General features: G+C 42.0%; 1 protein-coding gene across 2 annotated transcripts in view; it reads right to left on the reverse strand.

The window, feature by feature from the left end:
• The window catches only part of LOC112263049 (sarcoplasmic/endoplasmic reticulum calcium ATPase 2), a 45946-nt gene extending 32308 nt beyond the window's left edge, over positions 1-13638 (reverse strand). The window contains exons 1-5 of one of the 2 annotated variants that reach the window (XM_024439020.2): positions 13135-13638; positions 12145-12162; positions 11960-12042; positions 9313-9417; positions 7543-7681 (exon numbers count right to left, since the gene is read on the reverse strand). In XM_024439020.2, coding sequence (XP_024294788.1) covers positions 7543-7681; positions 9313-9417; positions 11960-12042; positions 12145-12162; positions 13135-13252 — 463 coding nt within the window. In that variant the 5' untranslated portion in view covers positions 13253-13638. The remainder of the gene's footprint in view (positions 1-7542; positions 7682-9312; positions 9418-11959; positions 12043-12144; positions 12163-13134) is intronic. The other variant, XM_024439022.2, reaches the window with a different exon arrangement.
• Between the last annotated feature and the right edge of the window lie 3280 nt (positions 13639-16918).

Consider the following 16918-nt stretch of genomic DNA (forward strand, 5'->3'; position numbering starts at 1 on the left):
CAAACTATAGTTTTGGCAAGTCGGTTAGGACATCTACTTTGTGCATGACAAGTAATTTTTCCAACAATTGCTTACAGGCAGATTATTTCACTGTATCACAATTCCAGTGGGTCAGAAGTTTACACACACTAAGTTGACTGCCTTAAAACAGCTTGGAAAATTCCAGAAAATGGCATGGCTTTAGAAGCTTCTGATAGGCTAATTGACATAATTTGAGTCAATTGGAGGTGTACCTGTGGATGTATTTCAAGGCCTACCTTCAAAACCCAGTGCCTCTTTGCTTGACATCATGGGAAAATCAATAGAAGTCAGCCAAGACCTTTCCAAATGCCTGAAGGTACCATGTTCATCTGTACAAACAATAGTATGCAAGTATAAACACCATAGGACCAAGCAGCCATCATACCACTCAGGATGGAGACACATTCTGTCTCCTAGAGATTAACGTATTTTGGTAAGAAAAGTGCAAATCAATCCCAGAACAGCAAAGGACCTTGTGAAGATGCTGGAGGAAACAGGTACAAAAGTATCTATATCCACAGTAAAACGAGTCCTATATCGACATAACCTGAAAGGCCGCTCAGCAAGGAAGAAGCCACTGTTCCAAAACCGCCATAAAAAAGCCAGATTACGGTTTGCAACTGCACATGGGGACAAAGATCATACTTTTAGGAGAAATGTCCTCTGGTCTGATGAAACAAAAATAGAACTGTTTAGCCATAATGAACATTGTTATGTTTGGAGGAAAAAGGGAGAGGCTTGCAAGCCGAAGAACACCATACCAACCGTGAAGCACAGGGTGGCATCATCATGTTGTGGGGGTGCTTTGCTGCAGGAGGGACTGGTGCACTTCACAAAATAGATGGCATCATGAGAAGGACAATTATTATGGATATATTGAAGCGACATCAAGACATCAGTTAGGAAGTTAAAGCTTGGTTGCAAATGGGTCTTCCAAATGGACAATGACCCCAAACATGCTTCCAAAGTTGTGGCAAAATGGCATAAGGACAACAAAGTCAAGGTATTGGATTGGCCATCACAAAGCCCTGACCTCAATCCCATAGAAAATTTGTGGGCAGAATTGAAAAAGTGTGTGCGAGCAAGGAGGCCTACAAACCTGACTCAGTTACACCAGCTCTGTCAGGAGGAATGGGACAAAATTCACCAAACTTATTGTGGGAAGCTTGTGGAAGGCTACCTGAAACGTTTGACCCAAGTTAAACAATTTAAAGGCAATACACTCAATTACTATTTGGTAGCATGTAAACTTCTGACCCACTGGAAATGTGATGAAAGAAATAAAGGCTGAAATAAATCACTCTCTACTATTATTCTGACTATTCACATTCTTAAAATAAAGTGGTGATCCTAACTGACCTAAGACAGGGAATTTTTACTAGGATTGAAGGTCAGGAATTGTGAAAAACTGAGTTTAAATGTAGTTGGCTAAGGTGTATGTAAACTTCTGACTTCAACTGTTCAGTGCAATCGGATAGTATTCAGACCCCATGACACATTTTGTTATGTTACAGCATTATTCTAAAATTGAATAGTCCCCCCCCTCTCATCAATTTACACACAATATCCCAGAATGACAAAACCAGTTTATAACATTTACATAAGAATTCAGACCCTTTATGCAATACTTTGTTGAAGCACTACAAGCTTGGCACACCTGTATTTGGGGAGTTTCTCCCAATCTTCTCTGCAGATCCTCTCAAGCTCTGTTTGGTTGGATGGGGAGCATAGCCATTTACAGGTCTCTCCAGAGATGCTCAATCGGGTTCAAGTCCGGGCCAGTCAAGGATATTCAGAGACTTGTCCCGAAGCCACTCCTGTGTTGTCTTGGCTGTGTGCTTCGGTCATTGTCCTATTGGAAGGTGAACCTTCACCCCAGTCTGAGGTCCTGAGCGCTCTGGAGAAGTTTTTCATCAAGGAGCTCTCTGTACTTTGCTACGTTCCTCTTTCCCTCAATCCTGACAAGTCTACGAGTCCCTGCCTCTGAAAAATATCCCCACAGCATGATGCTGTCACCACCATGCTTCACCGTAGGATGGTGCCAGGTTTCCTCCAGACCTGACGCTTGGCATTGAGACCAGAGTTCAATACTGGTTTCATCAGACCAGAGAATCTTGTTTCTCATGGTCAGAGTCCTTTAGGTGCCTTTTGGCAACTCCAAGGTGGCTGTCATGTGCCTCTTACTGAGGAGTGGCTTCCGTCTGGCCACTCTACCATAAAGGCCTGATTGGTGGAGTGCTGCAGAGATGGTTGTCCTTCTGGAAGGTTCTCCCATATCCACAGAGGAACTCTTGAGCTCTGTCAGAGTGACCATCGGGTTCTTGGTCACCTCCCTGACCAAGGCCCTTCTCCCCTGATTGCTCAATTTGGCCGGGCGGCCAGCTCTAGGAAGAGTCTTGGTGGTTCCAAACTTCTTCCATTTAAGAATTACGGAGTTCTCGGTTCTTGGGTACCTTCAATGCTGCAGACATTTTTTTTGGTACCCTTCCCCAGATCTGTGCCTCGACACAATCCTGTCTCGGAGCTCTACAGACAATTCCTTTGACCTCAGGGCTTGGTTTTTGCTGTGGGACCTTATATAGACAGGTTTGTACCTTTCCAAATCATGTCCAATCAATTTAATTTACCACAAGTGGACTCCAATCAAATTGTAGAAACATCTCAAGGATGATCAATGCAAACAGGATGCACCTGAGCTCAATTTCGAGTCTCATTGCAAAGGGTCTGAATACTTATGTAAATAAGGTATGTTTTTATACATTTGCAAACTTTTCTAAAAACCTGTTTTCATTTGTCATTATGGGGTATTGTGTGTAGATTGTTGAGGGCTTTTTGTTTTTAATCCATTTTAGAATAAGGGTGTTCAATAACAAAATGTGGAAAAAGTCAAAGGGTCTGAATACTTTTCCGAATGCCCTGTAGCATCTCAGACATTTAAATCATTAGTTAAAGAAGACCTCTGGATGGTCCTTTCCCTATCCCATTACTTAGTGTTGCCATCGACACCATGAAAAGGTTGTAATTAAAAGGTAGACTTAGCAATATGACGTAGACGCAGAAAGTAAACAGCATAGTGGGTCAATTTCCGCAACAACTAAGAGCATTGAAGCGCGAGGCTCCACCTCTGCTGTTTTGTTCCCGTGGCTCCCACGTTGTGAACAGCGTGAAGCGAACCCCTGCACATGCACAGATACTGTGTGTGACAGAGTGAAGTGTTGCATCTCGCTCAGCTCAATATCTGCACTGCTGCTCGTGGCAAAGTCACTTCGCTGAGTCTACCTTTAAAACGTCTGCCTGCTAATCCCTATACCTAGCCTAATGAAAGGAGAGTGTTGATGACTCATGCTACCTTCCCTCTCTACACATCAGTCTTGTAATGCACCGTTCCACATGTGATCATGAGAAGCTGTGGACCAGGCTACAGTCTGACCACGGTAAAAGAGGAAGCTCCGAAGGGTATTCATGTTCCCGTCACTTTCCCCTGGTGTTAAGGTCAATCTCTGGCTCCTCTTAACAGCCTCTCCAGACCATTTTACCGTGACTTCTATTAACCAGACAGCATAACGCAGATTCCCAGCAGTCAATTCAGGACATGCCTCAAGGTTAGCTGCCACAGTGCAGTTCAAAACTCAAACGCAAGGGCAATGCAAACATGCTGAAAATTGTAGCTTAACTGTTGGTTGGTACCCTTAGTCTTTATTGACACTGAAATGTCTAAATGAATTGATAATGTTGAACAACAATATAGGCTAAATGAACAGCAGGTTATTTACTGCAAACTGCTCTCTTCTCAAGTACATACAATTCCCTCCGCCTCATTCATCCAAAACCCAGCCAAACATTGTGCCTCCTGCTGACCCGACACTCACCAAAAGACCCCACAGTGACAGCAAACGCTGGCCAGGCCCACACAAAATGCCACATGCCATGCTGGGTGTCTGGAATCCCAGGCCATGGAGGGTGCTGATGGGTAGTGTCTGCGCATTAGGCTTGGAGGGGTGGGATCACCATCTACCACAGACTTCCATACAAGGTCATCTTGCTGTCCAAACAATAGGAACAGCTGAGCAATCCTCCCCCCTCCCCCTTCACCCAACCCAACACTGACTGGCCCCTATCAACATGCACCAGCCAGGGACCAGAACCCCCAGATTCCTGCAGAAATGCAACACCTCTGGCTACAGACCACATTATGCTGATGCAACGGCCGTTGCATTTATGGCCAATGTTGAGCTATTCAGGGAGAAGAGAACCATCTCTTTAATTTCCCTGAAGTTCTGGGATAAATTAAGAGTGACTATGGGTAGAGAGATAAGTGAATCTCGTAGCAGGAGCAGCAGCAGTCAACCACGGTGCTGTGAGGGACAGGCTAGAGGGCGCAGCTCATCAGACCAACATTTTCCCTGGTGGCGTCATGTAAAAATCTCCCCAGCGTGAAGAAGATTCTTCCTAATCTCTCAGATTGTGACGTCATACTTTAACATTTCTCCCAGAGTGAAAATATTCCCAGTTGAATAATCAGACGAGCAGCTCTTTACGCTACGTGGATGGCTGAGCAAGTGTGGATGTTTCGCTCATTTCCTTGACCTCGAAAAACTGTTCTGTGGGCACACGTATCTGCTTCACACATCTGCCAATCAATGGTGGCCAGGAGTATTGACACTGACCAAATCAGAAGCTTGTTGAGGTGTGAGGTCAGCATATAAAACACAGACTCGCACGTCAAAGTAGTGAGGGTTGATGTGAGGAGAGATTTTTTTGCGATTGCAAAGACTTGGGCGCTACGGGAGGGTGAGAGAGACATCCGGCCGTGCTCAGACTCAAGGCTGTAGTCGCTGCCAAAGGTGCTTCAACAAAGTACTGAGTAAAGGGTCTGAATACTTATGTAAATGTGATATTTCCCAAAAAAGAAATGATACATAACATTTTGAACTGTTTCTGTTTTGTCATTATGGGGTGGTGTGTAGATTAATGAGGGGAAAAAAAACTATTACATCTATTTTAGAGTAAGGCTGTAACGTAATAAAATGTGGAAAAAGTCAAGGGGTCTGAATACTTTCTGAATAGACTGTATCTTGGTTGTAAAATAGTTGCTATTAAGCTCAAAATGGAGAGTTGAGAAATAAAATTATAACTCTGACAAGATATCGGTTTGTTTAATCTAATTAAACGATCAGGACACTTTTTCTCCGGGAAAGGAAAGCGAGTGACTCGTTCGACATCGCAGCAGGCCCCAGCGAAACATGTACAGGCAGGGATCATGAGAATAATGTATTTTACTATTTGACCAAATAATGGTTTAAGCCACCTAAAAAAAAACACATTTTGAGTGAGGTGACCATGTAGAATGGGCAGCTCCCACCGATGAGTTCAATTAAAACATGAATTCGCACAGCCAAGTCAAAGGGGCTGGAACCCAGCCTTCAAAGGGTCTGGAACCCAGCCTGGAACAGCAGTCAAGGAAAGCTGACATCACATAGCTGCAGATTAGTTTAGTAAGAACAGCAGTGACAGCAAACCTCAGCACAGAATCCCTGTATTGACAGTGCTGGGTCAGACAGCTTGGGATAGTCAAGGATGAACTACAGTACACAGATACAGCAGGAGGACAGCCAGCCCAGCCAGAGGATGTACTGAGAAATGCATTAGCTACAATCAAAACAGTAATGAAAAGCAACACTGGGCTATAATCTTCCGGACAGTAAACACATCTGCAGAGAGTAAAGCGCCATCTCTAGACTGTGGATGTCCCATGTGGGCTTATGAGAGTTGAGAAGGAGAGCGCCAACTGTGTCTACCTCCAGAGGGCTTACAGGAGCTGGGAAGGAGAAATGGGCTCGGAGTGGAGCAGAGCGAGAGGCTGTCAGACAGGCAGGGCCAGAGATGGCCCGTTTAGTATTCTGCTCACAGCTCAGCCAGTCACTGCAGCCTGCGTCCTCTGCTTCAGCAGTGAGCTGGCATCTGCGTCACAACCAGCCCTCCTGCTGGCAGGGGGGGGGGTCACACTGGAACTTTGGGCAAAAAACATTATTCAGAAACAAACATCACAGAAACCAATATAAAAAGGTCTCTGCAGATTTGACCCATATGCCCTCTTTTAGGTGAGCTTCTCCATCTCCACCTGACAGCATGCACAACGCATCACTCTGACAATATCTGCTTTACCAGCCACTCTCTGGAAGTCTGCTTTCCGAGAAAGGATGTTAGCCATTTTCCTGGGTGAACATAGAGCACACAACCAATCATGCCCACACTAAACAATCATAGGAGGCACAGAGGCTGGAATTCACAAAGCAGGACCAGTCTTTGACAAAAATTCATGTGCATCAAATAAAGGCAGAAATATACAGAATACCCACTAAGACTTCCAGGTCCCACTTAGATAACCATACTATTATATCTACCCCCCAAACCTAATTTTCCATCACTAACTAACACAATTGGTTTAATAGAAATTTGCGAGCAGCAAATGCACGCAGTGTTGACGGTGCCCTTCTCAAGGTGACCTTGGAGCCCTGCCAAAAACTGTCCCACACTGCAACAATGTTCCCCAGAGAGGGGGTGGGTGGGGTGGGCACCAGACACCGGCCATCTTCACTACTGTCACTGCCTGCTATAAATACACCATGATTTTATAATCTAGACAGGCTATCCAGGCTTAAAATAAACCCACCACTTTGCGCAAAAAAACACAGCATCACCTCAACGGCTTAGGGTTAAACGAAGTATCATGATAACGTTAGCCCTTCAAGGACTCCAGCATTCAACTCCACATCATTCAAATACGTCCATCCCACGCTGCACTGCAGCCAGGTGCTGCCCGGGACGCATTCCTCTCAAAACCAGAGACGTCTCACTCTTCGCTAAAGTGCTAGAGTCACTGTCTTTGGGTGAGTCATACCAGCCTCTTTTACCAGCTGCACTGAGAAAACGGGAGACAAGCCACTCAAAGGTTGAGTTTACCGGCTCCAAGGGGGATGTTCTAGCTACGGTTGAACCGCATGCAAGACTCATCAAGGTGGTGTGTTCAGTGCACCCTGGTGAGTTAAGCACCCCCAGGAAACATGAGCACATGATCCAAGAGGCCTTTAGCAGCACTAGTGCCTAGTCATCTGGGACAATGGGTTAATAGAAACATCCCAAAATACACCACTCCTGTAGGGTGAGTCACCTCTGCAGTGGGACTAGGGGAAGAGGGGAATTGAAATGAGCTTTTACTGCTAAAACGTCAGCCTGACCTTGCCTGGAATCATGAGCCCTTTTAAAAATAGCATTTACCTGAATGAGGAGTCATAAAAAGCAAAGAATAAAACAATGCTGTTTTGCGTAAAAAGAGATCAGGACTGTCCTTTTTTTCTACAGTGCTAAACTATTAAAGATAAATATTTTTCTAACAAAGAATAATAACCGTTTTTAATTCAACCTTAAACAATACTTATTCATAAGAAAACTTACTGAATGATCAGAAATAGTCTAGGCTTAATGCATCCTAAAGCACAGAGAAAGACAGGGCTACCTTACCAGAAACCTCTACGATGTCTCCTGGCACAATTTCTTTGGCCTTGATCCTCTGAACGGTCTTCCTGTCCTGGCGGTAGACCTTGCCCATCTCAGGCTCGTACTCTTTTAGGGCTTCAATGGCATCCTCAGCATTGCGTTCCTGTGTAGATAAGAAATGTTGAGCGTTTGCTCACATATTTGAACTTGATCTGACGACATTATAGATACCAATTCAAATAAGCCCATTTAACTTTTTCATTATCCCGCAAACTGCAGATATGTGGGTTCATTTAAAGGCACAAACTTCAACAGCCTAGCCATGCTACTTTGTTTTGTTAACTGATGGATGGGGCTGGTGAAATATAACCAGTTTTGAATTCAAAGACCGCAGGAGATCTTAGAGATTGTGCCTTTAATACATGACAAGGACCAGGCGATTTGCCTTTGCATATTTTAAAATCTGAAAATATATATTTTTTAAAGTGCAATATCGCTCCGCCATTTCATGGTTGCTAAAATTCTAATCGTTTTCCTAATTATTGTACAATCTAAAACACTGTGAAATATCTTTCGGCAGACATAGGTGGGTTAATTTAAAGGCACAAATCATAGAAATAGCACACATAGAACAGATCTACAGCTTCATATACCTGCTTTCAATTAGAATAACAGATATATAACTCTAATTTCTATGTGAATTTAGTCAGGTCGCCAAAAAAAGAAGAAGTTACATATGGCAACTGAATAAACTTAAGAAAACAGAAGTGCAACTAGTAAACATTGTGTCAGTCACATATACTAGTAATTTATGAAAACAGCAGCTAAATAAGAACCTTCACACCGTGAATAGAATGCTTGGTTCTAAAGTCCACATTTCTAGGCCAACTTCAACGTATCAGTTAGTGAGAGCCTACCAGGGCAGGGATGGCCAGTTGCATCACTTCCTGTTGAGTAAGTCTACTCCATGGCATACACTGGCTTAGCTTACTGGACATTCCTCCTAGGGGCTGCCTGGCAGTGCAAGCAAAGTCAACCAGCGTGACAAAAGGTCTGGCAAGAAAATGGGCATCGAAACAGAGTAAAAGAGACAACTACCAACTTGTGGATTGAATTGCCTATCATTTATTCCATTCTTTGACTACATAGAAATTCTTTATGGACTGGATTCAAATGTTCAAGACCATTTGCTCACAAACATGCCATCTATGGAATATTAAACTCCAACAGACTGAGGAAATGTAACCTAGTTCTGGACAAACTCATGCAGGAATTTAGACTGAATGAATAAATCCTAAGGGAGCATCCAGCCAATTTGTGTTGGTAGTTGCTACAGACAAATTTATCTTTGCAAAGACTGCAAACATTAGAGAATGGCTAAGAGACCATGGGTGTAAACATAATTAAAGCAACAGACATGAAGTCTGAGCAAGAGGAGAGGTTGTCACTTTGGTCACGCCTAAACCTTCTCAAATGTAGTCAGTGACCCACTTACTTCCTTGCCCCATTTTTCTTCTACCATTGAACAGCAAGTCCTTAAAAAAGGAAAGCATAAAACTGCCATGTGGCCAATGAACAGCATGTATGAGACTTGTGGATTATCCTACCTACAACTCTTTATGGTAGCGGTTTTACCTATAGTCGCTAGCTAGTTGTACAATAAATATTCCTTTCCACAGCCTGCACCAAAACAAGAGTTTCTGAATACTGTCACTGTCACTGCAACGCCACACTGAACATCGACGTTCAAAATACTGTAAAAGATGTCTAAATTACATCATGCAAGTTGCTCACCTGCCACACACCCACAATGGCATTGGCTATAAGAATGAGTAAGATTACAAAAGGCTCCACAAAGGCTGTGATTGTTTCTTCTCCATCCTCGAACAAGGCCAAGACCTAAAGGTAAACAAGACAACGATGATCCATTACTGACATGATTCCACATAGGAGATAGCACAGGAGTAATTAACAACATCCCTCCCCCTGGTTACGCTTACTACTATGCATTTAAGCGATCATAATCATGTTAAGAAAACTGTTGTGAAATAAGGTTAAACTAAATGTCCACGGAGAATGTGTATGCATTCTGATACGACTGATTAACTTAGCAGTGGTAGAAATGCATGGAAATGTACATTTTGTTGAGTGAGCTCCATTTTTTGCATAAACAACAACAAGATAAACATACAAAAAGTTACATCGGAAGATTTACAGCAGGATATCAGTGCAAGAGTAACACATTTAAACAAGATGGATACAACACATTTATTTAGAAGTTATAACATTTTTTTAAAACCGGACAACATTTTCGAAGTTCAAAAGCAATGTGCTAAAGGTGCAACACAGAATTTTTGAATTGTAATTTCAGAAAATGTCCATAATATAGCTGCAGTAATAGCGGAATGATAGTGTTTCACAGTATTACTTACCCACCAGTGTTTTGATTGGCTGTGATATTAGCCTATTGATTTCTCACGTCAGATATCGGTTTTACAGCTGTTTGAAGCTAGTGGACCAGAACAGAAAGTCACTTTGTTTTTTTCCGGTTTTGGTCCACCAGCTTCAAACAGCTGTAAAAAAAAATGTATTTGTTCTTATTCAAAATATATTTCACAACGATTTAGATGGTACAATGATTCCCTACACTAGTCAGTGCCTGTTGTCTCACAAACAGAAATTGAGCAAACAGTGTAGACTTTTTGCAACCATTTTCATAAGATAACACAGTCACAAAGTCAGAACATTTTTGACAGATGTCGCTCAGGCAGGAGCCCTAAATAGGCGAAAATCACAACCAATCACAACACTGGTGGGTATGTAACACTGTGAAAACACCAACATTCCATTATTAGCACCAGATATATTGTGGCCATTTTCTGAAATTACAACGCAAAAATTCTAACAAATCCTATGCGTAGCACCTTTCAAATACCATAAACCTCATCATAATCTAGCACCGTGATTTTATTCTGAGTGATTATTTAACTAGAGTTTGCTGTACTGAGCAATACATAGCCAACTCTTTATAAACACACATTGCTGAATTATAGTTCCAAATGAAATCTCTGTTTTTATATCATTTATGGTCAATTTTGCACATAAGACATTTGAAATTCGAAAACTTAAACCGAACACCGAAAATACAGTTAGACTACTGCTGCAGTAATCGGTCACTTTACATAGCCATTCTCCAACTCTGCACTCTTCCTCCCTCACAAACCGGAGATAAAAACACTCTTCTGGGAGCAAGACTAATTTGCATGTTATCTACTGAGAATAAGAGCACACGACACGTGTTGCACAAATTCACTTGAATGGGACAAAGCCACATCATGAACACTCTGCTACAAGTTCTGCTGCAAGTTCTGCTGCAAGTTCTGCTGCAAGTTCTGCTGCACCCGCTTGTTATTTCATTAGCCTACTACTCGCACTCATTTGGATCTGACTTAACTGACAACCCGACCAAAAGTATGGGAGTGAGGTGCATGGGAGAAGGGGTGGTGCATTCGTCTGGGGAATGCCCTCCCACTGAAGGTCAGAGCCCAAATTTGGTCTTGAGTGGTGCCCTGTCCCCGTCAGACAGCAACCACCAACATCACCATATCGCAAGGCTGGGCACTGCATACCAGCTCCTCTAGCAGACTGACACACACTGGGATTATAGATTACAGCTCTTGACTCCTCCATACTGGCCTCAAAAGGACCTCATCTCCTCAAGTCAATGTACATAGTATCTGACACTACATTGTAAACTGTTGCAGTGCAAAAACATCCATCTGTCCACTACCAAAAAACATGAATAGTAAACACTGATGTAGCAGTACATTGCTAATACTGCAGAATAATGAAAAATAGGCTAGATCACTGTATGCTGTCAGTTACATTTCTATCAAAACATTTAGCTTGTGGATAGGCTTCTTACTCCAAATAACGAGGCAGAGGAGAGGAAGTGATTACACTGCGAGAGTAAAAGACGACTCAAATGTCTTGTTAGACACATGGTGATAGCAACTCGAGTCAAGCAACTGCTGTCATCACCATTCCTCAAATGTGTAGCTAGCCTTCTCAGCTGTTTGGCTGCCTGATCTGTGAATGTAACCTCAGCCTAGGCATTCAAACAGAAGACATTTGCACTTGCTGTCCACACGTCTCATGCCACTAAGCCAAACATATACTTTCCCTTTCCATGCCAGACAGCCCACTCCTCCTGGTGTGCTTTCATCAGCAACTCTGAACAGCAAGCAGATGATTTAAGAGTTTGTTTCTATGACAACTTAACCGCATGTGTGTGGGGGGATTGTCACCTCTATGTAATAAACCAAAACAATCTAATACATTCACAATACTCTTCAATACAGCAGTCACTGTAAAGGATTGTGAACAAATTCCAGGCCCATGGCAAGCAGCAGCAGTACTAGAGTCTAAGCGATATACTTACAAAAGATATACAAGCTGCCAGCAGAAGAATTCGTACAAGTAAATCTTCAAATTGTTCAACAACAAGCTCCCATAGAGACTTCCCTGTGGAATGAAAGAGATGTACAAATACATCAAATCAAGAAGAATTTGTAGCACATAGTTTGTTGTAAAAGTTACATATTTTTAATAATGTATTGTTATTACCTTCTTCAGCAGGTAACTCTGGAGATGGGCCAATCCAAAGTGCATACAGGGAAAAGAGAACACACAATTACATTAGTAATGTTTTAGTAGCTAATGCTGTTAATTTTGACAATCAAACATATGGCACTGCAATTTGTTTATCTCCACCCCATTTGACTCCCAATGACCCCCTATGACTCCCACTAAACCCCATATGTCCTGGTTCAGATTTAGCAAAGCTAAAACTTTGCTATAGGCAACATGGAAAAACAGGGTTTTGATTTAATTGCATTCACCGAGTGAAACCCCAGTCTTGTGTTCGGCTGAGTCATTAACAGTAGCAAGTCGTGGATGGTAAGCATATTGCCCAATCAATGTTTGAATTCATGGTGGTGACACATTAGGTAACTTTTTGAACCCATGTTCTCAGAGGTCACCTTGAATGGTGTCAGACGCACCCAATCTAATTTATGTCATCCAGTAGACGCTTTCATGAGCTTAAATCGGGAATCGAGCCTCGTTTCTTGTGTTTACAGTTAGGAAAAACTACAGAACCCAGGATTCTATGAACCGGCTTGCGTTAGCTAACTAGCATCATTAACTGTTAGCTAGCTAGGCCTGTGCCATGCCCATGGCGAGCGGCTATGCTGTCTCAAATGTCCTAGGCTAGCCATCACATCAGAATGCCAAGGCACACGTCAGCGGTCTATACTTGTATACCTGGTTTAAAATACCCTTACACTAATATAACAATTCCCCCATGTAACTGACTACTTTCTAGCTAGTTTGTACAAGATTGAAACCCACGAGGTTGTCTACGACGACATCAGCCAAATTAATTCAGTCCATGACGGAGCGGAGTGATGGGGCTGACATTTACCCCAACTCCTAGGTAACTTTAGCTAACAGTGGGACTAAATGATGGTATCATGTTCCCTCATGAGTGACATAGAGTGAACATTAGCTAAATAGCTACCGGTACTACTAGTAAAGGTGTAGAGGTTCACATACCGTTCGAGCCCCATTTCTCCTTTTGACGTTTCACCTGGTCCAAACCAAGTCCAGTACTTTCGTTGACAGAGAAATGGCTATAAACTTCTTCAACACTCTTTGTGTGAGCGTTATCCATTGTGGTTGGTGGGCTTCTTGTCAGTTGTACTTTGTTTACTCAGCCGCCTCAGTCTCTTTAAAATTAAAACCTTTCAGCAGTAATACAGTTTACCAACTGTGAAATATGCATTCACAGAAAGGCCAGATGTCGATGATACGAGTAAGAAATTGTCCGTAAGTTGTTAGGCTGATAAACGAGCTAATTGGAACGAAAAATGACTCTTCCTCCCTCAATAAATGTTACTTTGGGTGTCCTCTTATCTCCCCAAAAATGGTGGAAAAGAGTGCAGCAATCGCCAATGTTAAGGGCTGCAATCAGCCGGTCCAATCCTTGCGCTGACCTAAATCCACCTCTCCCGGCACAGCTCACAGCTTCAGTGGTAACAAACTGTAGCGCTGATCTGATTTTGTTGAAAGTGCCTCAACACTGGGTCGTCATTAGTTACCACAGCCACAAAGTCAGAAGGCCCGCCTACTCGACCAATCAGATGAGGGAATGTGATGACAGCCAAAGTCAGAAGGTTCGAATACTCGACCAATCATATGAGGGAGTGTGATGACGCGTATGCCGGTTTACAGTTCGTTGGAAACGACCAATCAGATGAGGGAGTATGATGACGATTGTGCGGACTGTCTTGCAGAAGCAGACGAGAGACGCATTTATTTTATCTAGATTTGGTTCATCAAAGATTTGGTTATTTATTATCTATATTAAAACCAAACGTTCTAAATGCAAAGTGGTAATTGGATGTTTTATTCAAAAACTCATCTTGCAAGCTTATCAAGATGTTTGCCCTTACTCATAGTTACTTGTCTTAACCCAAAATAGGTTTACTCCAACATCTGCATTTCTTTTTAAATGGCATGTAGACAAACAAATTGGTACATCTTGATTTTAGATTTTTATTTTCAGAATCCATAAGTAATCCACAAGTAAAATGTACATGGTTTCACAGAAATGTTCACAGAAATGTCAATGTTTGAAATTGGCTGATTTAAGATGAACACTTCAACCCTGTTACTTTATTTGGCACCTAGGCACTTACCCGAGTGGATCTCAGTGCAAGAGGCGTAACTACAGTCCCTGGTTCGAATCCAGGCTGTTTCACATCCGGCCATGATTGGTTTGGGTTTGGCCGGGTTAGGCCGTCATTGTAAATAAGAATTTGTTCTTAACTGACTTGCCTAGATAAATAAAGGTTCAATAAAAAAAATACTAGTCAATTATTTATTCAACTTAACATTGCCTTGTAGGCCACCATTTTGGTATTTTGTGCCAGTTTCCATCTCTGTACAAAGTCATAGTCTTCAAGCTATGGAATATGGCAAAACATGTAATGATAATAATTGATTGTACTTACATGGCACTTTTCTAGACACACAAAGCTCTTTATAGTATAAGGGGAATCTCACCACACTAACTTACTCTTTATTTGCATTTATTTTTCTAGCCCATCCACCCCCCTCTTCTAAGGACAAAAGTATATATACATTTTTTAAACATAATTTAGTTTAATATACATAATTCATACACTTTACATACATGGTACTTTTATACACAGCATTACATTATAGGAGTACAATTTAATATACAGATAACACATAAAACGGTACTCATCATTACCTACTCTTGCAATAAGTGCCATGGGATCTTTAGTGATCACTGAGTTGGGACACTCGTTTAAAGTCCCATCTTCAATTTCATTGAGGAACATTCCATAGTTTGTACTTCAACATTATTAAAATTAAATGAATGTTGTGAAAGTGTATGGTTTAAACGACAGTGATCTGTCTTTGAACTTAATGCCACCTTGTTCATTGTAGCAGCATATTTCTCTTTGGCTTTTGTTTGTACGTCTTTCCCCTGGTGGCATGTATACGTCTCTGTGCCCACAACTTCCAACGGAACACCATTGAATGGGATATTTTTACTCTTCCAACTGAGTTGTTTCCCTGCCAGCTGCTGTGCATCTTTTGAAGGTCCAGAATATGACATGTTAGAATATTATTATTATATTATATTAGAATGAAAGGCTTGTAAGGAAACGATCAACGTTGGTCTATCAAATAGAATAACTCATTTTAGTTCTCTCAAACTCTTGGCTCCATTCTGCCATCTCTCTAGTTTTCAGCCATTAGCTTAGCACATGACTGCCTCATATAAAATACAATCCCAACGCTGTTTTTTAACGTTTAGAAACGTCAATAATCATTGCTTGCAATAAGGCTTTCGAAACATATGGACATGTTCTCTTTAATCAGCGAGAAAGAATCCTTAAAATAAAAAATATACACTTACTTACTGTAGCAGTTTTGCACAGATCAGAGCTATGGGTGCATCCATCCAACAAAACTACACTTCAGCTACACTTTCAAAACAGGTGTTCGCAGCATGCTAGAAAGCTACAATTAACAAAAATATAAAACGCAACAATTTCAAAGATTTTCCTGAGATACAGTTCAATTGAAATACATGCATTAGCCCCTAATCTATGGATGTCACATGACTGGGAAAACAGATATGCATCTGTTGGTCACAGATACATAAAAAAAAAAGTAGAGGCGTGGATCAGAAAACCAGTCAGTATCTGGTGTGACCACCATTTGCTTCATGCAGTGTGATATCTCCTTCACATAGAGTTGATCAGGCTTTTGATTGTGGCCTGTCGAATGTTGTCCCACTCCTCTTCAATGGCTGTGCAGTTTGTGCAGAAATTCTTCAGTTGAGCAAACCTATAGTTTCATTAGCTGTCCAGGTAGTTTGTCTCAGACGATCACGCAGGTGAAAAAGCCGGATGTGGAGGTTCCTGGGCTGGCGTGGTTACAGGTGGTGTAACGTACTGGGTGTCGTGAGTATGAAGTCAGGTGCAGGGAAAACAGAGAGTTCAATATAATGCTATTTTAATGCACACACGGTGAACCACGGCCACCCCACTAAACACTGGGTACTCAAAACCAAAATGCCCCAGACACGGGGGAACGAAAACAGTCCAGCACTATACACAAACATACACCAACACGTTCGTCTGTAACAAACACCAGGGTTACAATAGGCCGGCGACGACGACCGCCGAGCGCCACCCGAACGGGAAGGGAAGCCACCTTCGGTTGGAGTCGTGACAGGTGGTCTATGGTTGAGAGGTCAGTCGGACATACTGCCAAATTCTCTAAAACGATGTTGGAGGCGGCTTATGGTAGAGAAATTGAAATTAAATTATCTTGCAAATGCTCTGGTGGACATTCCTCTTGTCAGCAAAACAATTGCTTGCTCCCTTAAAACTTGAGACATCTGTGGCATTGTGTTGTGTGACAAAACTGCACATTTTAGAGTGGCCTTTTATTGTCCCCAGCACAAGGTGCACCTGTGTAATGATCATGCTGTTTAATCAGCTTCTTGATATGCCACACCTGTCAGGTGGATGGATTATCTTGGCAAAGGAGAAATTCTCACTTACAGGGATGTAAACAAATGTATGCACAAAATTGGAGAGAAATACAACAAATATTTCAGCTCATGAAACATGGGACCAACAATTTACATGTTGCATTTATATTTTTGTTCAGTGTAAAGTTGGTCGCTTCGTGTTTCGTAGTTTTCCGTAAATAAGCGTTATAACATGAAAATACGGCTGTGTGGGAAAACTAACCAAAACCTATCAAGTTGGGTATCAATTTAACCTTTTTC

The sequence above is a fragment of the Oncorhynchus tshawytscha genome, linkage group LG12, assembly GCF_018296145.1.
Source record: "Oncorhynchus tshawytscha isolate Ot180627B linkage group LG12, Otsh_v2.0, whole genome shotgun sequence".
NCBI classification, from domain to species: domain Eukaryota; kingdom Metazoa; phylum Chordata; class Actinopteri; order Salmoniformes; family Salmonidae; genus Oncorhynchus; species Oncorhynchus tshawytscha.